We start from the raw sequence: 17,750 nt of genomic DNA, 5'->3' as shown, positions 1-17,750 counted from the left end.
TGGATATCTGGGATGTGCGGGAGTGGAATGCCTCATCGTGGGAGCAGATGCGGCGGAATTGGGAATAGGGGATGGAATTTTTGCAGGAGGGTGGGTGGGAGGAGGTGTATTCTAGGTAGCTGTGGGAGTTGGTGGGCTCGAAATGGACATCAGTTACAAGCTGGTTGCCTGAGATGGAGACTGAGAGGTCCAGGAAGGTGAGGGATATGCTGGAGTTGGCCCAGGTGAACTGAAGGTTGGGGTGGAAGGTGTTGGTGAAGTGGATGAACTGTTAGAGCTCCTCTGGGGAGCAAGAGGTGGCGGCGATACAGTCAATGTACCGGAGGAAGAGGTGGGGTTTGGGGCCTGTGTCGGTGCGGAAGAGGGACTGTTCCACGTAACCTACAAAGAGGCAGGCATAGCTGGGGCCCATGCGGGTGCCCATGGCCACCCCCTTCGTCTGTAGGAAGTGGGAGGAGTCAAAAGAGAAGTTGTTGAGGGTGAGGACGAGTTCGGCTAGGCGGATGAGGGTGTTGGTGGAGGGGGACTGGTCGGGCCTGCGGGACAGGAAGAAGCGGAGGGCCTTGAGGCCATCTGCATGCGGAATGCAGGTGTACAGGGACTGGACGTCCATGTTGAAGATGAGGTGTTGGGCGCCAGGGAATTGGAAGTCCTGGAGGAGGTGGAGGGCGTGGGTGGTGTCACGGACGTAGGTGGGGAGTTCCTGGACCAAAGGGGAGAAAATGGAGTCCAGATAGGTGGAGATGAGTTCGGTGGGGCAGGAGCAGGCTGAGACGATGGGTCGACAAGGGCAGGCAGGTTGCAGAGCTGGACGAACACAGCAGGCCAAGCAGCACAGGAGCAGGAAAGCTGATGTTTCGGGTCTAGGTTTGTTTTTCCTTATTTGTTCAAGGGAGTAACCGGCTGGCTGAGCTATTGCAGTCCACTTGTGTGGTTAGACAGGGAGTTCCAGGGCTTTGACCCCAGTGACACTGAAGGTACAGCAATATATTTCCAGGTCAAGATGGCGTGTGGCTTGGAGGGGAACTTGGTGGCATCCAATGCCCCTTGTCCTTCTAGACAGTTGTGGGGCTGGAAGGAGCTGAATGAGTACAGATGTCAGCGTGTGCTGTCACACACAGACCAGAACGGATGAGGACTGACAGAGTTCCTTCCCTAAAATGGACAAGTGTTAACCAGAGGGGTTTTTGTAACAATCGACGATTAGTTACATGGTCATATTAGGCTAGCGCCACCTGGAAAGGATGGTAACATTCAATTCAATTGCAAAAAGAATTCATCATTAGTTGTAGAGGGGGTGAGCTGACAAAGACTTCAGGAACAAAGAGTGGATTGGGATCACTTGAATAAAGTTCTGACAATAGCAGAATGGGCCATTTGTGTGCTGTTAGATATGGAAGTAAAAACAGGATGGGTAGACTCTTCCTCCTGGCTTGTGTTTGGAGTTTGAAACACAGTCAGTGGTAGGTGAAGGAGAAAAGAAACCAGGCAGAGAGAAGAAGTGGAGGCAGAGAAAAATAGACAACCAACCAATTTCCTTCTTACGGACTTACTTTTGGCCAGTCCTTTACACGCATCCACCACAAAAGCAATGGATATGAAAACTGCCAGGATCTCATCAGTTGATCTGTGAAAGACATGGGGGAGGTAGATCACGGTTAGCTGAAAAATCTAAAAACACTAGGCATGCTCACATTTCTGGTAACGCACAATTCAGAGAGTGAGCCCAAGAAGGTTCATAAAGAACATCCAGATAACTATCAAATGTGAACAAATACCCAGTGTTGTTGAATGAGCAGTATCGCAGAAGAATTGAATACAAAGTTTGAGATGACACAAAACTTGGAAGTAGTCAGCATGACCACAGCAAGCTTAAGAAGAACAGATTGGTAAAATGAGCAAGATACATTGACACGTTAAACTTTACTGTAAATGCATGCATTTTAGAAGGCAATGTAGATAGAGATAAGAAACTAAAATTGGTACAATTTTAATGATGTATGAGCAACGAGGCAAAATCCCTCCCCTACAGAGTGTGGAAACAGGGCCTTCAGCCCAATTAGTTGACACTGACCCTTGGAGCATCCCAACCAGACCCATCCCCTTATAATCCACCTAAGCTACACATCCCTGAAACACCACAAACGATTTAGCATGGCCAATCCACCTAACCTGCACACCTTTAGACTGTGAGGAAACCAGAGCACCTGGAGGAAACCCACTCAGGCACAGGGAGAACATGCAAACTTCACACAGACAGCAGGTAACCACAAAAAAAATGATAAAGAGATATGATTCTTGGCATTGTAAATATCTTAGTGTACAAAATATTAGAAGATATGTTACACCAGAAGAAAGTCATTGGCTAGGCCCAAGTTACAATCTTGTCATTTTTAGGAATTGTCAAGACTACAGGAGATTTGCCTTTGAATAAGGAGTCAAATGTAATAACCCAAATTCCAGTTGTGTTGAAGTAGTCAGCCATTCCCAACTGAAAATCTAATAAAACGGTTGAGATCAAAGTCAGGTCATAGACAGAGTCTGACGTATTACAGCATGGGTAGGGGCCCTTCAGCCTATCTTGTCAATAATCGGTCGTCAAACATCTCTCTCTTCCAACTGCATTTTCCAGCATTCTATCCATAGCCCTGGGTGCTATGGCATTTTAAAATGCTCATTTAAATAGATCTTAAAAATCTTGAGGGTGCCTGCTTCTAATACTTTTTTAAACTAGGTGTTCCAGATATCCACAACTCTGGGGGGGGGGGGGGGGGGGGGGGGGGGGGGGGGGGGTGGGGAAGAAGAACATTTGTCCTCAACTCTGCACCAAACCTCCTTTTCCTCATCTTAAAACTGTTCCACTGATTATTGGCCCTCCACACTTAGCCAATCTGCACCCTCTAATCCCCTCAGGTATCCTGGACTTGCCTCTCCAGCTTAGTCAAACCTGTGGAAGCTGGTGATGAGACCTCACTGAACAATTGAAAAGTTTGAGCACAAAGTCAGAGCTCTGCGCAAGTCATCAGTTGGCAAAGATCTCCCTGTGAAAGAACATCTAAGCATGACGAAACCAGAGAGTGTAATTTTTTTTTAAAAAAAGCAAGTGCTGATCAGAGGGAAAGTGGAAAATTGTGGCTCGAAGCAGACATTGCTAAGGAGTAAATATTACTTAAGAGGTTCCTCCAGGAATTTTGTCGCCCGTACTGAAGTACAAGTCAAATGTCAGTTGAAAAAAAAAGTTCAATTGGCTGACATTCTCTCCAGTGAGGAAAGGATGAGAACCACTGTTTCTCATAAAAGTCAAAAGGAGCTCTTTTAAGATAGTTCATGGCAAATCAAGCAGAGAGAGAGATCGATCCAAACTGCAGTGCAGTCCTTCAAGAAAGGGGAGTCACCCTGATAAAGAGGCTGGTCCAGCAGATAAGATTCAGCAATGGATGGCTACACTGATTGAAGACTACACACAGCACCTACCCCCATGGCAAGGCAACAACTATCAGCTGCACATCTTAGTCTCATATGAAGAAGCAGGCACCATGAGGAAGTTTTAATGTGGATAAAACTGGACTGTTCTGCCTCTTTGTCAGAATATTCTTCCCATCTTTAAAGATGAAAGTCAGATGTACAGCACAGAAGCAGACCCTTTGGTCCAACTTGTCCATGCTCACCAGATATTCTACCATTATTCTAGTCCCATTTGCCAGCATTTGACCCATATCCCTCCAATTCATATACCCATCCAGGTGTCTTTTACATGGTGTAATTATGCCAGCCTCTACCAATTCCTCGAGCAGCTCATTCCATACACACACCACCCTCTGCATGAAAAATGTTCCCTTTTAAATCTTTTTCCCGTCACATTAAATCTAGTTTTGGGCTCCCCTACTTTTGGGGAAAAGACCTGGCTATTCACCCTATCCATGCCCCACAGGATTTTATAAACCTCTAAAAAGGTCACCCCTCAGCCTTCGAACATCCAGGTCAATAGTCCCAGCCTATTCAGCATCTCCCTATGCTCAAACCCTCCAACCCTGGCAACATCCTTGTAAATCTTTTCTGAATCCTTTCAAGTTTCACAACATCCTTCCTAAAGCAGTTGAACACAGTATTCCAAAAGTAGCCAAACTAATGTACTGTACAGCACAGCCACAACATGACTTCAACCCCTTTACCCAAAAGCACTGACCAACTGAAGCAAGCATGCCAAATGCCTTCTTCATGACCCGGTCTACCTGTAACTCTGCTTTCAAGGAACTATGAAACAGCACTCCTAGGTCTCTTCGTTCAGCAACAGTCCACAGGACCTTAGCATTAAGTGTGTAAGTCCTGCTGATTTGACTTTCCAAAACGCAGCACCTCACATTTATCTAAATTAATCTCCATCTGCTACTCCTTGGCCCATTTGTTTATCTGACCAAGGTCCTATTGTACTCAGAGGTAACCTTTTTTGCTGTCCATTAAACTATTTGTGTCATCTGCAAACTTACAAACCATCACTTCCTATATTCCTATCTAACTCATTTATACAAAATGACAAAAAAAAAAAGCAGTGAACCCAGCACCGATCATTGTGGCACACTTCTGGTCACAGGCCTCTAGTCCGAAAAGCAACCCTCCACCAAAACCCTCTGTCTCGTACCTTTCAGCTAAGTTTGTAACTGACAGGAAGCATGGAAAGTAGATCAAGGGACATCTCAATGCTACGGTCCTCACTCACATGCAAAATAGCACTTAAGAACCTCCATTTCCTGTGATAGGAATGTCATATTTTTGCAGATGCACGTTTTTGTATTCACAAAATTTGTGCATTCACAAAGCTGGAAGGGTTATAACTGCCCAGTTAAAATCTAATCACATCAACTCTAATTTTGCCCTAAGTGTAAATAGTGATAACTGATGGCTCTTGTTACAGCAGGATCCATAAAACTTCCACCCATGCCCCCAAGTATAACAGTTCATGGATTTATGAATCCTTCACAAGTCCAGTCATTTGCAAAGAATTCATCACCTTAGTGATTTAATGTTTTACTGAATCCCAGTCAGCTGTTTATTAATTTGTTGGTGGGTTTAAAACCACCTCTATATTGTCCTCCTGCAGCTTCCTCATTGAGAAGAGCAAAAAGATTATTATTGCAAGTAACTACCCTGTCCACTCTGATATCACTGGTCTTAGGAACATCAGCTTCAGGCTACAACACCATGGCCACCTGCACAAGATTGCTGATGCCCGGATATCCAGTCTGCCGAGTATTTCAGACCCATGAGACCATTAGAAATAGAATCAGAAACAGGAGTAGGCAGCATGGCCCATCGAACCTGCTCCACCATTCAATAGGATTGTGGCTGATCCAACATTCTTCACATCCACTTTCCTGCCTTCTTCCCCATAATCCTTGATTGTCCAGTTGATCAAGATTCTTTCCCAGCCTTAAACATACACAGGACTCTGTGGCAAGAAGATTTCCAAAGACAGTCAATCCTCAGAGGGAAAGAAATAAATCCTTATTTCAGTCTTAAATTGGTGCCCCTTTACACAAACTATATATCTGGTCCTAGCTTCTCCCATGAGAGCAAACATCCTTTCTGCATTTACCTTGTCAAACCCCTTACAAATCCTGTAAGTTTCAATGAGATCACCCTCTCATTCCTCTAAACTTAAACAAATCCCAACCTGTTTAACCTTTGCTCATAAGACAATCCCTTTGTGCCAAAGATCATCCTAGTGAACTTTCTTGGAACTGACTCCAATTAAAATGATATCTTTCCTCGAACAAGGAGACCAAAAATGTTCAGTGCTCCAGATGTGATCTCACTAGCACCTTGCACAGTTGCAGTTAGATTTCCCTACTCTTATACTCCAACATTTGCAATGCCTTTTACAATAGATGATCATGGGGGTTGGATAGCTCAGTTTGTTGAATGGCTGGTTTGAGACAGACAGTGATGCCAGCAGCGTGGGTTCAATTCACTCACTGGCTGGAGGTTACCATTAAGAGCACTCCTACTCAACCTCTCCCCTCACCCACCAAGGAAAGGTGACGGCCTAGTGGTATTAATCGCTGCACTGTTAATCCAGAGACCCAAGTAATGTTCTGGGGATCTGGATGTGAATCTTACCATGACAGATTGTGGAATTTGAAAATCAATAACATGTCTAGATTTCAAAATCTTATTATTGTCAGGAAAAACCCATCTAGTTCACTAATGTCCTTGAGGTAAGAAAATTGCTATCCTTATCTGGCCTGGCCTACACAAAACTCCAGACCCACTGCAATGTGGTTGACTCTCAACGGCCCTCTGGGCAAAATATACTGCCTGGTCAGTGACACACTCATCCTATTAATGAATAAAAATAAAGGAGTGGTCTCTCTCTAATGAGAGAGAAGCCCAATGCCTGGTAAGATCATGATTTTTTTTTTTAAGTTCATTCACAGGATGAGGTTGACAGCGGACAGACCAGCATTTATGCCCATCCCAGAGGGTAGTTAAAAGCCAACCACATTGCTGTGGGTCTGGAGTCACATGTAGGCCAGACCAAGCAAGGACAGCAGTTTCCTTCCCTGAAGGACACTAGTGAACTGAAATTCAATTGAATTCAATTTCCAACACTTGCCATGGCAGGACTCGAATCCAGAATATTACCAGTGTCTCCGAATTAACAGTCCAGCAGTAATATTAGTGGGCCAGCACCAATGGCAATACTTTAAACAAGATCAGGTCTTGGCAAAATGGGAACAAACTGAGACAAGAGAGACACTTAAAAGCAAAAACTGATTTCAAGCTTTACTGATTTCATTTGGGATTTCTTGACGACAGAGCACATTTGTTTTAAAAAAAAAATCAGGTTACAAACAGGCTTCCCTAAGCCATCTCAAAAGAACAACGTTACACAAAATTGCAGGCGGGTCTCTTGCAACTGACCCACTGTGATTTCACGGTTTATAATAAAATCGTCCACAATCTCAGCAATGGTAGACAGCAGGTTTAAAGGAGCTGGGCAGCCTTGTTGTGCTTTGAAATTCTCTGTTCCAGTGGCTAGAGAAACTAAGATTGTAGCGGTTACACCAAAGAAAGCTTCCAGAAGGTTTGAGCTGAGGTATGAAGAATTTCTGAAGAGTAGTGTAAATGAGGAGAACATTTTGTGGCTGGGTTGAAGGATACAGAACTAAGACAACTCGCAAAAATCAGCTCGGCAAATTTTTTTTTCAAAAATAAAAGCTTATGAAGATCGGGAAAATCTCTGTCTCTGATCAGATTCCAAGAGTAACTTTCAGAAGGGAGCTGATTAAATACTTGACAAAGAAGAAAATAAATTGTCAAGTAATCAGATTCATTTGAGCTGTAAAATTCTGATAACTCTTGAGGACTAGAATTAAGCTATAAACAACAGTTTCAAACAACTTAACTGAACATGACAATTGGCTAAATTAGAAATCTGCCTTGTCGCTGGTACAGTATTCTTGCATCAGTCCAACAGACTAGACATCCCCTGAAGAGAGTGTCCAAAGGAGTTAGATCTTTAATAAACCAGTTGTAACTTTAAGATTCATCAGTTAGAATGATTAACAATTGCTGTGTTATTCAAAATTACCAGAACAAAATCCAAGCTTAAAAGCGAAGGACATGTTTAATATTGGATTTGTTGTCACTCAGCTACAAAGGAATACTCAGCATTTTAGTTCTGTGTTGACACTCAAATGGTCAGCTCCGCTTTTTTCACCCTTACTGTTGACTGTCAGGATGCAGGGAAGGCCTGTATTTACTGCCCATCTCTAGCTGTGCTTGAAGTGACGATGGGATGACCTTCTTGGTGCCACTGCAATGCAGGGTTTGATAAAATGGCGATGAGGCTCGCTCAGTCACTTCAGAGAGCACTTAAGAGTCAACCCTGCTGGTGAGGGGCTGGAGTATCGACAGGCCTCAATGGGCGACTCACTCTCCAATAGGCGAGAAACATGGATCTTCTGACCCATTAAAAGCCTATGATTCCTTTCACTGATATCAACTTATGAGGCTAGGTCAACAGCCCGTGAAGCCAACAGCGCATTGATATACGTAACAAAAAGGAACAGATATAGTGGTTTTTGGCTCCATCATCAGCTGCCATAAAGTCATCATGGTCATCATGTCATGGACACACTGCTTCTGTTCCTCCAAAGTCACTGGGTCAATTTGCTAGAATTGATCTGACTTTATTGTATATTCTGTTAACATTACCTGGATTAAATCAGCTAACAAAGCCGATTAACTCTATGGTAGACGTACCATGAGTGGTTTGAGGTGCAATCCCACCAGCAGCTGTTCTAGGCACCTATGGAGAGACAGTAGCCAGAAACATTCTGTTGCTCAGAACTGAAGAACAAACATGAAACCCTCCAAGGGCTCCTTCAGACCAGAGAATGGATCCCCTGCTAATCGACATCTTCTGAGATGGATGGAATGCCACAAGTGGCCACAATTGAGTTAATAAATCACCAGCAAGTTCTTCTTTCATGGCTTACCTTTTGAAAAGCTTCTTCAACAAACTTAAATTAGCAAGACCGTAGATGATACAGAAGAAACAATTCCACAAGCCAACACAAGCGTAGAACGCAAAGAAATTCAGATTGTAGTCATCGCAGATACCCTGGATTACTGCATGGGGATAAAGAACATTTGATCACCAGAGGACAAAGCAACTTCAAGATAGGCAGGAACACAGGTATCGAATAGGTGACTTCGTCCTGTCAATTTCCGATGGCAATTACAGAAACACATCAGGCACCAGTTGTTTAAAAATTAAAAAACAGTGTGGCAAACCCATAAGGAAATGGGAACTTTTGAAATAATTGGATTCCTCAAATCAAATCAATTGTTTCTTCTGCCAGAATTAGAAAAGTTTTAGGTTGGTTGGATTTTGTGTTGAATGAATTGAGATAATAAACATCCCAATCCTTTCAGGACGAATATTAGCTTTGACTTTGGTCTTCCAACCTTGGCCTGTTGTGAATTATTTTACTCCACCAGAATTGAGGTCACAGTACCTCCTGCTATATTGATACCACTTAAGAAACCTTTTTTTGCTCTATTTTGAAAACAAAGGGCAAAGTCAGCATAGCTTCATAAAATGGAGGTCACGTCTGACAAATCTGTTAGAATTCTTTTGAGGTGGTAACAAGTTCAGACAAAAGGACAGCCAATGAGAGTTACTGACTTGGACTTCCAGAAGGCCCCTTGACAAGGTTCCGTACACGAAGCTGTCGAGTAAGATAAGGGCCCAAGGTGCTAGCACAGATGTGGAAGCTTTGGAAAGGGTGCAGAGGAGATTTACTAGGATGTTGCCTGGTATGGAGGGAAGGTCTTACAAGGAAAGGCTGAGGGACTTGAGGCTGTTTTCATTAGAGAGAAGAAGGTTGAGAGGTGACTTAATTGAGACATATAAAATAATCAGAGGGTTAGATACGGTGGACTGGGAGAGCCTTTTTCCTAGGATGGTGACGGCGAGCACAAGGGGGCATAGCTTTAAATTGAGGGGTGAAAGATATAGGACAGATGTCAGAGGTGGTTTCTTTACTCAGAGTAGTAAGGGAATGGAACGCTTTGCCTGCAACGGTAGTAGATTGGCCAACTTTAGGTACATTTAAGTCGTCATTGGACAAGCATATGGATGTACATGGAATAGTGTAGGTTAGATGAGCTTCAGATCGGTATGACAGGTCGGCACAACATCGAGGGCCGAAGGGCCTGTACTGTGCTGTAATGTTCTATGTTCTATACAGAAGATTGTTTTCTGCCAGGCAGGCAGAGAGTGGGGATAAAAGCATCTGTTTCAGGAGGGTACCAGTCAAGCTTGTTAAGTGTCAGGTGTTGGGACCACAACTATTCAGCTTACGCATTAATGATCTAGATGAAGGAACTGAGGGCATTCTGGTGAAGTCTGTAGATGATACAAAAAATAGGTGGAGGGACAGGTAGCATTGAGAATGCAGGGAGACTGCAGAAGGATCTAGACAGGCTAGGACAGCAAGCAAAGAAGTGGAATACAACATTAGAAAGTGAGAGGTCATGCACTTTGGTAAGAACAACAAAAGCATGGACTATTTTCTAAATTAAGAGAAAAATCAGACATCTAAGATGCGAAGGGACTTGGGAGTTAGAGTCCAGGATTCTCCTAAGGTTAATTTGCAGGTTGAGTTGCTAGTTAGGAAAGCAAGTACAATGTTGGCATTTATTTCAAGAGGAGTAGAATATAAAAGCAGGGATGTACTTCTGAGGCTTTAAGGCTCTGGTAAGACCACATTTGGAGTATTGTGTGCAGTTTTGGGCTCCAAACCTCAGGCAGGATGTACTGACCTCTGAGCACAGGAGGTTCATGAGAATGATCCAAAAAGAGTGAAAGGCTGAATAGATGAGGATCGTTGGAGGGCGCTGGGTCTATACTTGAAGGAATTTAGAAGGATGTGGTGGTGGTGGGGGGGGGGGGGGGGGTAGAATCTAATTGAAAAAAAAACTTACAACACTCGAAGGCCTGGACAGAGTGGACATTGGGGAAATGTTTCCATGAGCAGGAGAGACTAGGATCCAAGGGCACAGCTTTAGAGTAAATGGAAAACCCTTTTAGAACAGAGGTAAGGAGAAATGCCTTCAGCCAGAGAGAGAGGGGTGATTCTATGGAATTCACTGCCACAGAAGGTGGTGAAGGCCATGTCATTCAGTACATTTAAAATAGAGATAGATAGGTTCTTGTTGTCAAGTAAATTCTGGTGAAGAGTAAAATAATTCACAACAGACTAAGGCTAGAAGACCAAAGTCATTAGGGGCATTTGAGTATCTATTAGATAAGCATATGGATGATAGTATAAAAGGTAGCTAGATTTTAGGATTAGGGTAAAAATTTGGCAGAACATCAATGGTGGACCAAAGGCCCAATGGTGGCACCAACAGCTTACTCTAGCAGAAGCCATAGTTTTATCCCATTCTGTGCATCTGCTGGAGTAAGACCATTAAACGGTTACCAGGAGAAAGCACGAGTTGAGAAACTTATCAGCTGTGACTGAAGGGCAAGGCAGACTTCATGAGGTAATTGGTCTAATTTCTGCTCCTGTTCCGGTCTCCCTGCTGTAGGGAAGACGCTGTGAAACTTGAAAGGGTTCAGAAAAACTTTACGAGGATGTTGCCAGCATTGGAGGATTTGAACTACAGGGGGAGGCTTAATAGGCTGGGGCTATTTTCTCTGGCGCATTACAGGCTGAGGAGTGACCTTATAGAGGTTTGTAAAATCATGAGGAGCATGGACAGAGTAAAAAAAAAACAAGGAGTTTTCAGTGGGTGAGGAGGTGGTCAAAAACTAGGGGGCATAGGTTTATGGAGAGAGGGGAGAGATTTAAAAGGGACCTGAAGGGTGACATTTTCATGCAGACAGTAATGCAGGTGTGGAATGAGCTGAAGGAAGTGGTGGAGGCTGGCATAATTACAAAATTTAGAAGGCATCTGGATGGGTATATGAACAGGAAGGGTTTAGAAGGATATGGGCCTAATGCTGGGAAATGGGATTAGATTTATATTGAATATCCGGTGGGCATGAACAATTTGGACCGAAGGGTCTGTTTCTGTGCTGTACATAGACCATAAGACGTAGTCTAAGCAAAGAATACCTCCTGTATTAAAACCTACCTCTTCAACTAAACTTTAGGTCAGTCCACCTGAACCATCCTAAGACTCAGCAAGCATTTCCTTTCAACATCTTTGAAATACCCATCCTTCAGTAAAAGACATGAATAACAGGCTCTTCTTCACAGCAGTTCTTGGCCAAAGTCCAGGCTACCAGATTTAGTACTGTGTGGGCAATGATACCACAGTCACCGCTCCCCACCCCCCCCAAACAGGAAAGATGTGAAAGCGTTGGAAAAAAGGTGCAGAGGAGATTTACCAGGATGTTGCCTGGAATGGAGGGAAGGTCTTACGAGGAAAGGCTGAGAGAACCAGGGCTTTTCTCTTTAGAACGAAGGATAAGAGATGACTTGATGTAGGTGGTGTACAAAACGATCAGAGGTACAGAGTACACAGCCAGAGACTTTGCCCCTTGGGTGGAGGTAACTATCACGAGGAGACATAGTTGTAAAGTGAGCGGAGGTAGATATAGATATAGATATAGATATAGACGTCAGGAGGTAGGTTCTTTACTCAGGAGTGGTAGAGGTGTGGAATGCATTGCCAAAGACGGTAGTGGAGTTGGCCTCATGAGGGGCATTTGAGTAGCTATTAGATAGGCATATAGATGTTAGTACAAAGGTAGTGGTGAAGGTTAGATAGACCTTAGGATTAGTGTAAAAATTTGGCAGAACATCAATGGTGGACCAGAGGCCCAATGGTGGCAACAGCTTAATTGTAACAGAAGCCATAGTTTTATCCCATTCTGTGCATCTACTGGAGTTAGACCATTGTGGGGCGAGACTTCTCCTGATTCACTCCAATATGCACGGATGAGGTCTTTGAAAAGATGATTTTTTTAAATTAATAAAAGCAAATTTATACTGTCTTAAATCAATAACAGGATACAACATACCATGAATATACAAGGCAAGGGGTGCAGTTGTTAAAACTATACCCATTGGTTGGCCAGCAAAGACAGCATACACCACTCCACCAATGCACTGGGCAAGGATGGTTTTCTGTACATCTGCAAAATAACAGACAGGGTTAGAGTAGGCACTCGCAGTCGGGATTGTAGATAGGTTTCAACTCCAGCTTGCTTTGCATTGACAAGTGAGAATTATCTCCCCCCCCGACCCCACCGGCTTCATGGGAGACAAGGGACAGAATCTTCCTGTGCTGAAAATCAATGGGGAAGATGGCAAGAGTCTATGCTAATGGGGGAGAACCTGGTATCCTATCACCACAGGACATGAGTTCTCAGTGGAAAAGCCTTCGTCTCCAGCACCAACTGAGACCTTTAAAGGAATTGATGATGAAAGTGAGTAGTCTGTCAGCCAGGGGTTCTTTTTGGGGGGGGTGGGGGGAGAAAATTGGGGCAGTGGCCTCGATCTGCCCCAACCTGGGAATGATCGGGAGCACAGATGTGGGTTTTTTGCTGAAAGCCACCACCCTGTCCTTTCTGGTCCCAAAAAAAAGCCAATAAAGAGGTATCTTATATCCCATTGCTCCTAGATCTCGGAGTTGCCATGTCACGAGCAAGTAAAAGCTCCAAAATGAAGATGCAACCCATAGTGAATGCAAATCTCAGATTGACTGGCAGCTGCAGGCACAGCAGGACACCAAGTTCCCACTGAATGATCCCAGTGGAAAGCACAGCAGGCAACGAGTTGGCTTCCTGATTGGCAAGAGATCCAGCCCTTTAACTTGACCTGTTACTTTTAAAGCACAGTGAAGAACCTAAATCCGAACTTCGATCCGTTATGAATCTGGGAGGTAATTTAGGAGCCTATAACCACAACCAATGTTGCTGCATTATCACTGAACCATAATCTCCTCCTTAACTGCACTGTCTGTAGCCATCACCATACAGATTGCAGCAACGGCCCACGACCACTTGCAAGGCTGTCAAACACTGGCAATAGCAAATAAATAAGTGCAGATGCAGGGAATCTGCAACAAAGCCTGAAATTGCTGGAGAAACACAGCAGGCCTGGCAGCATCTGTGGACAGAAAGCATTTCCGTTCTAGTGACCCTTCTTCAGCACCAATTGTGGCTTGGAGAAGATGGTATATATGCTGAAGACAGTGTGTGTTTCGTCAAGTGGTGTTGGTGGTGAAGGGGCGGGGGGAGGAGAAACAGCAAAGGCCTGAACAATAGGTAGAAATAGGACCCGGAGAAAGGGAAGAGAAACGCTAGTTGGGAAGATGAAAAAGAGAAAAAAAAGAGTGTGACAGAGATAGATAATGGTGAGCCAGGGGAGAAAGAAAAGCTGATATTGGGGACTGCATGCAGATGAATATGGATTGGCTATGCTGAAAGCAACCCATAAAGGGAGCATAGGATGTGCAAAGGACATGGAAGGTATGGCTCAGGCCCAAAAAAAATTACTGAACTCGAAATTCAAACCTGAAGACTGTAGGCGTTCCCAATCAGAAAATGAGATTTTGTTCTTCCAGCTCATGCTGGACCATTGCAGCAAGGCCAAGACAGATGGTAGTCAGGGAATATGGCGGTGTTGAAGTGCCAAACCACAGGAAGTTCAGTCACTTTCGCGGGCAGGACATCTATATTTTGCAAAGCGGTCTGCATTTTAATCGCCCCAGTGTAGAGGAGACCACGTTGAGAGTGGCAAATGCCGTTGACTCGAGATTGAGTGACTGGAAATAAGTATTAGCCTGGTTAATGATTGCCACCAAAAGTTATTGCCTTTTGAATATATCCGCTGCTCACGATGTCCAACTGACAACAAAACAGCTATTGGTCAAACCTCTTCCTCTACGAGAGATCGGAGATCGGAGATCCTTTGGCATGGCAGCCTAACCACCCATTGCCATCTATCACCATTTGGTTGCATTTGCACTCCTCATGCTCTCGTGAAGTGAGGCACAATGAGCGTGAAGGACAAGACTCAAAAAAGGAATTCTCATTCCTTACACCCTCCGCCAGCCAAAAAGACATCACAGCTTGAAGTCTGGTCGATGTCAGCTTTACACAGCAGACAAAATGAGCAATGACGCATCTAGGTCAACATGGGATGGAAGTGGCAAACAAAACAATGCCATGATGTCTCAAAGTTGGCACCCAAGTACATAAGGTTAAGAAAGTATATGGTGTTTTGGCTTTCATTAGCCAGGGGATTGAGTTTAAGAGCCGTGAGGTTATGCTGCAGCTCTACAAAACCCTGGTGAGACCACACTTGGAATACTGTGTCCAGTTCTGATCGCCCTATAATAGGAAAATGTGGAGGCTTTGGAGAGGATGCAAAGGAGGTTTACCAGGATGCTGCCTGGACTGGAGGGCTTATCTTACGCGGAGACGTTGATTGAGCTCGGACTTCTCTCTCTGGAGGAAAAAGGAGGAAGAGAGGTGACCTGATCGAGGTGTACAAGGTAATGAGAGGCATGGATAGAGTCGATAGTCAGAGACTTTTCCCCAGGGCAGGATTGACTACGAGGGGTCATAGTTTTAAAGGTGTGAGGTGGAAGGATAGAGGAGACGTCAGAGGGAGGTTCTTCACCCAGAGAGAATTGTGAGCGCATGGAATAGTTTGCCAGTGGTAGTTGTGGAGGCGGAGGCGGAGTCATTAGTGACATTTAAGCGACTGCGGGACATGCACATGGACAGCAGTGAATTGAGGGGAATGTAGGTTAGGTTATTTTATTTTTGGATTAGGATTCTTCCACGGCACAACATCGTGGGCCGAAGGGCCTGTACTGTGCTGTACTTTATGTTCTAAAATAAAATAACATTGTAAGTGCTGGCCAAGACTGACAAACCGACCAGCTCAACTGATCAATACTCTATGTAAAAGGACATTAGTCTGAAAAAGGGAGAAATCTGGCATAACAACAAGATGAAATGTGGCTTATGTCCAGCACGAGCATGAAACATGCCTCCATAGAACCAAAATTCTTACATTGTGGAAGCAAGCCTTTCAGCCCATTGAGTCCACACCAATGCTCCGAACAGCAGCCTACCTAGACTCACCCCGTACCTTATCACCCTGCATTTCTCATAGCTAACTCACCTAGCCTACACATCCCTGGACACTATAGTGGATTGGCTATGCTAAGTTAACCTAACCTGCATGTCTTTTGTCTGTGGGAGGAAACCAAAGCAGCCAGGAGAAACCCATGCAGACGTGGGAACAATGTGCAAACTCCACACACAGTCATCTGACACTGGAACAGAACCCAGACTCCTCGTGCCACGAGACAGCAGTGCTGAGCACTGAGCCAACATGCCACCTCATTTTGGTGCACACTGCACTCCTCAAGGAACCACCAATTCCAGAGTCCGACTCCACATCCCAAGAAGGCTTTGCAAAATATATCCTTTTATTCATCCTTCTGCTACTCTAGGTGCAACATTCTCAGGCCATTAAAACTCTGGAATGTTGCCAATTATGAAATTCTGAATACAATTTGCAGGCTGGACATCAAGCAATGTTATCTTCAGGTCATCTTGCATATACCTTTCAACCAGAAACAGCTCTGCAGCATTTACACTGCAATCAATTTGAATTTCTGAATGGTTTGTGATCCAGGTACACAGTTGTTAGAACATTACGATAGAGCTAACAGAATGCTGTCTTTTATACCTACACGACTAGAATACCCCAAGGCAGAAGTCACAATTCATCCAGATCCTGATCAAATAAAACCTGAGTATTGTCAGCAATTTGGGGCAATATACCATGATTGAGTTGGAGGAAACTCACTGTAGAACTAAGAGAACAATACCAGAACTCCAAGCATTAAACTGGGAGGAGAGATTTCACAAATCAGGGTAGTATTTCTTGGGATTTAGAAGAACGTGAGGTGAACTGATGAAAACTTTCAAAAAGTACAAAAGGGAAAGATTTAGAGTAAATTGGTTAAATCTAGTTCTGCTAGTCTGGAGTCTCGGACTAGTCAAAAGGAAAAAAAGTAAGCCAGGCTTTTTGGGATCAAATTAGGAAAACAAGATAGAAAACTCAGTTCAGAAGGGTCCCTGCACTTAAACATGAAATCTACTTTCTCTCCACAGATGCTGCCAGACCTACTGAGTTTCTGCAGCAATTTCTGTTTGTTGTTTCAGACTTCCAGCATCCGTAGATCTTTGTTTTATCAAATTAAGGAATATTGGTTCATACAAAAGGAGTGTTGGAAGTTTGGAACCGTCTTCAAGATGGCAACAGATCATGGCATTGTTTATCTTAAAACAGAGATTGATCACTATTGACAGTTACTGGGCAAAATCTGAGACAGATTTCTGATCTCTGCCCTCTTCCATTGAATGGTAATTACAGGCTTGATGACCCAACTCCAACCATGCACCTAAGGAAGGTGAGAGCATGTGTTGAACTAATGTAGACTTAATATCTTACCAATTGACCCTCTGGTATTCTCAGCATTCAAAGAACCAAATGCTATTGTTGGCAGTAAGCAGATGCAGTATAGAAACAGGATGGTGGTGATGTACTTCCTGATGGATTTATTCTTACCAATGATACCTGTGGTAGAAGAAACAAAAAGGGCAGGCCTGAACACAGATGTTTCCAAACAAGGCAACACCGACGCATTCAAAACCCAACACATCATTAAAATAAAGTCGGCATCTCTCAAACTCAATCATATTAGGGTCCAGCTCTCCAAAAAGGTTGGAAGTGGTTTAATATTTTAAAAAAGTGTCACTGGACCAGTAAATCCCAAGGTCCAAGCTTATTCTCAACATTAAAATGAGAAAATGTTAGACAAAGGTATCAAGAACAACTCAACAGAAACCTCTGCATTTTTTTGTCAAATGTGGTTTTTTTTTTAAATTTGGCGCATGGCTCAGTACAGAAAGAGAGGGGAATAAACAATTGGCATTTAGATAGCACCTTATCAGCTTAAGAAAAAAAAAAATCCCAAGAAAGTGCTTGCTCGGAAGTACAACCGCACAAAAAGGTTTTGCCCTGGAGCTGCACTGTTGTGCCGGGAGATGTAAACAAGGAGCATCTTTAAAAATTAAAAAAAAAGGGAGAGGTATAGCATTTTCAGGAGCAAATCCCTTAACTTAGAGCATCAATGGTGCTAGAAGTAAAAAGGTGGCAAATTTGGGTGGGGATGGGGTAAACAAGATGACGGATACA

At 43.8% G+C, this 17,750-nt stretch overlaps 1 protein-coding gene across 10 annotated transcripts in view; it reads right to left on the bottom strand.

Moving 5' to 3' along the window:
- slc4a11 (solute carrier family 4 member 11) overlaps positions 1–17,750 on the bottom strand; it is a 212,498-nt gene that overhangs the window by 23,400 nt on the left and 171,348 nt on the right. For all 10 annotated transcript variants that reach the window (XM_048532852.2, XM_048532842.2, XM_059651624.1 and 7 more), the window contains 4 exons: positions 17,004–17,129; positions 12,545–12,658; positions 8,502–8,634; positions 1,554–1,627 (listed from right to left, as the gene is read on the bottom strand). In XM_048532852.2, coding sequence (XP_048388809.2) covers positions 1,554–1,627; positions 8,502–8,634; positions 12,545–12,658; positions 17,004–17,129 — 447 coding nt within the window. The remainder of the gene's footprint in view (positions 1–1,553; positions 1,628–8,501; positions 8,635–12,544; positions 12,659–17,003; positions 17,130–17,750) is intronic.

Source organism: Stegostoma tigrinum, chromosome 1 (genome assembly GCF_030684315.1).
Source record: "Stegostoma tigrinum isolate sSteTig4 chromosome 1, sSteTig4.hap1, whole genome shotgun sequence".
Lineage (NCBI taxonomy): Eukaryota > Metazoa > Chordata > Chondrichthyes > Orectolobiformes > Stegostomatidae > Stegostoma > Stegostoma tigrinum.
The sequence above is the reverse complement of the archived record's forward strand: the minus strand, read 5'-3'. Positions and strand labels throughout refer to the sequence as shown.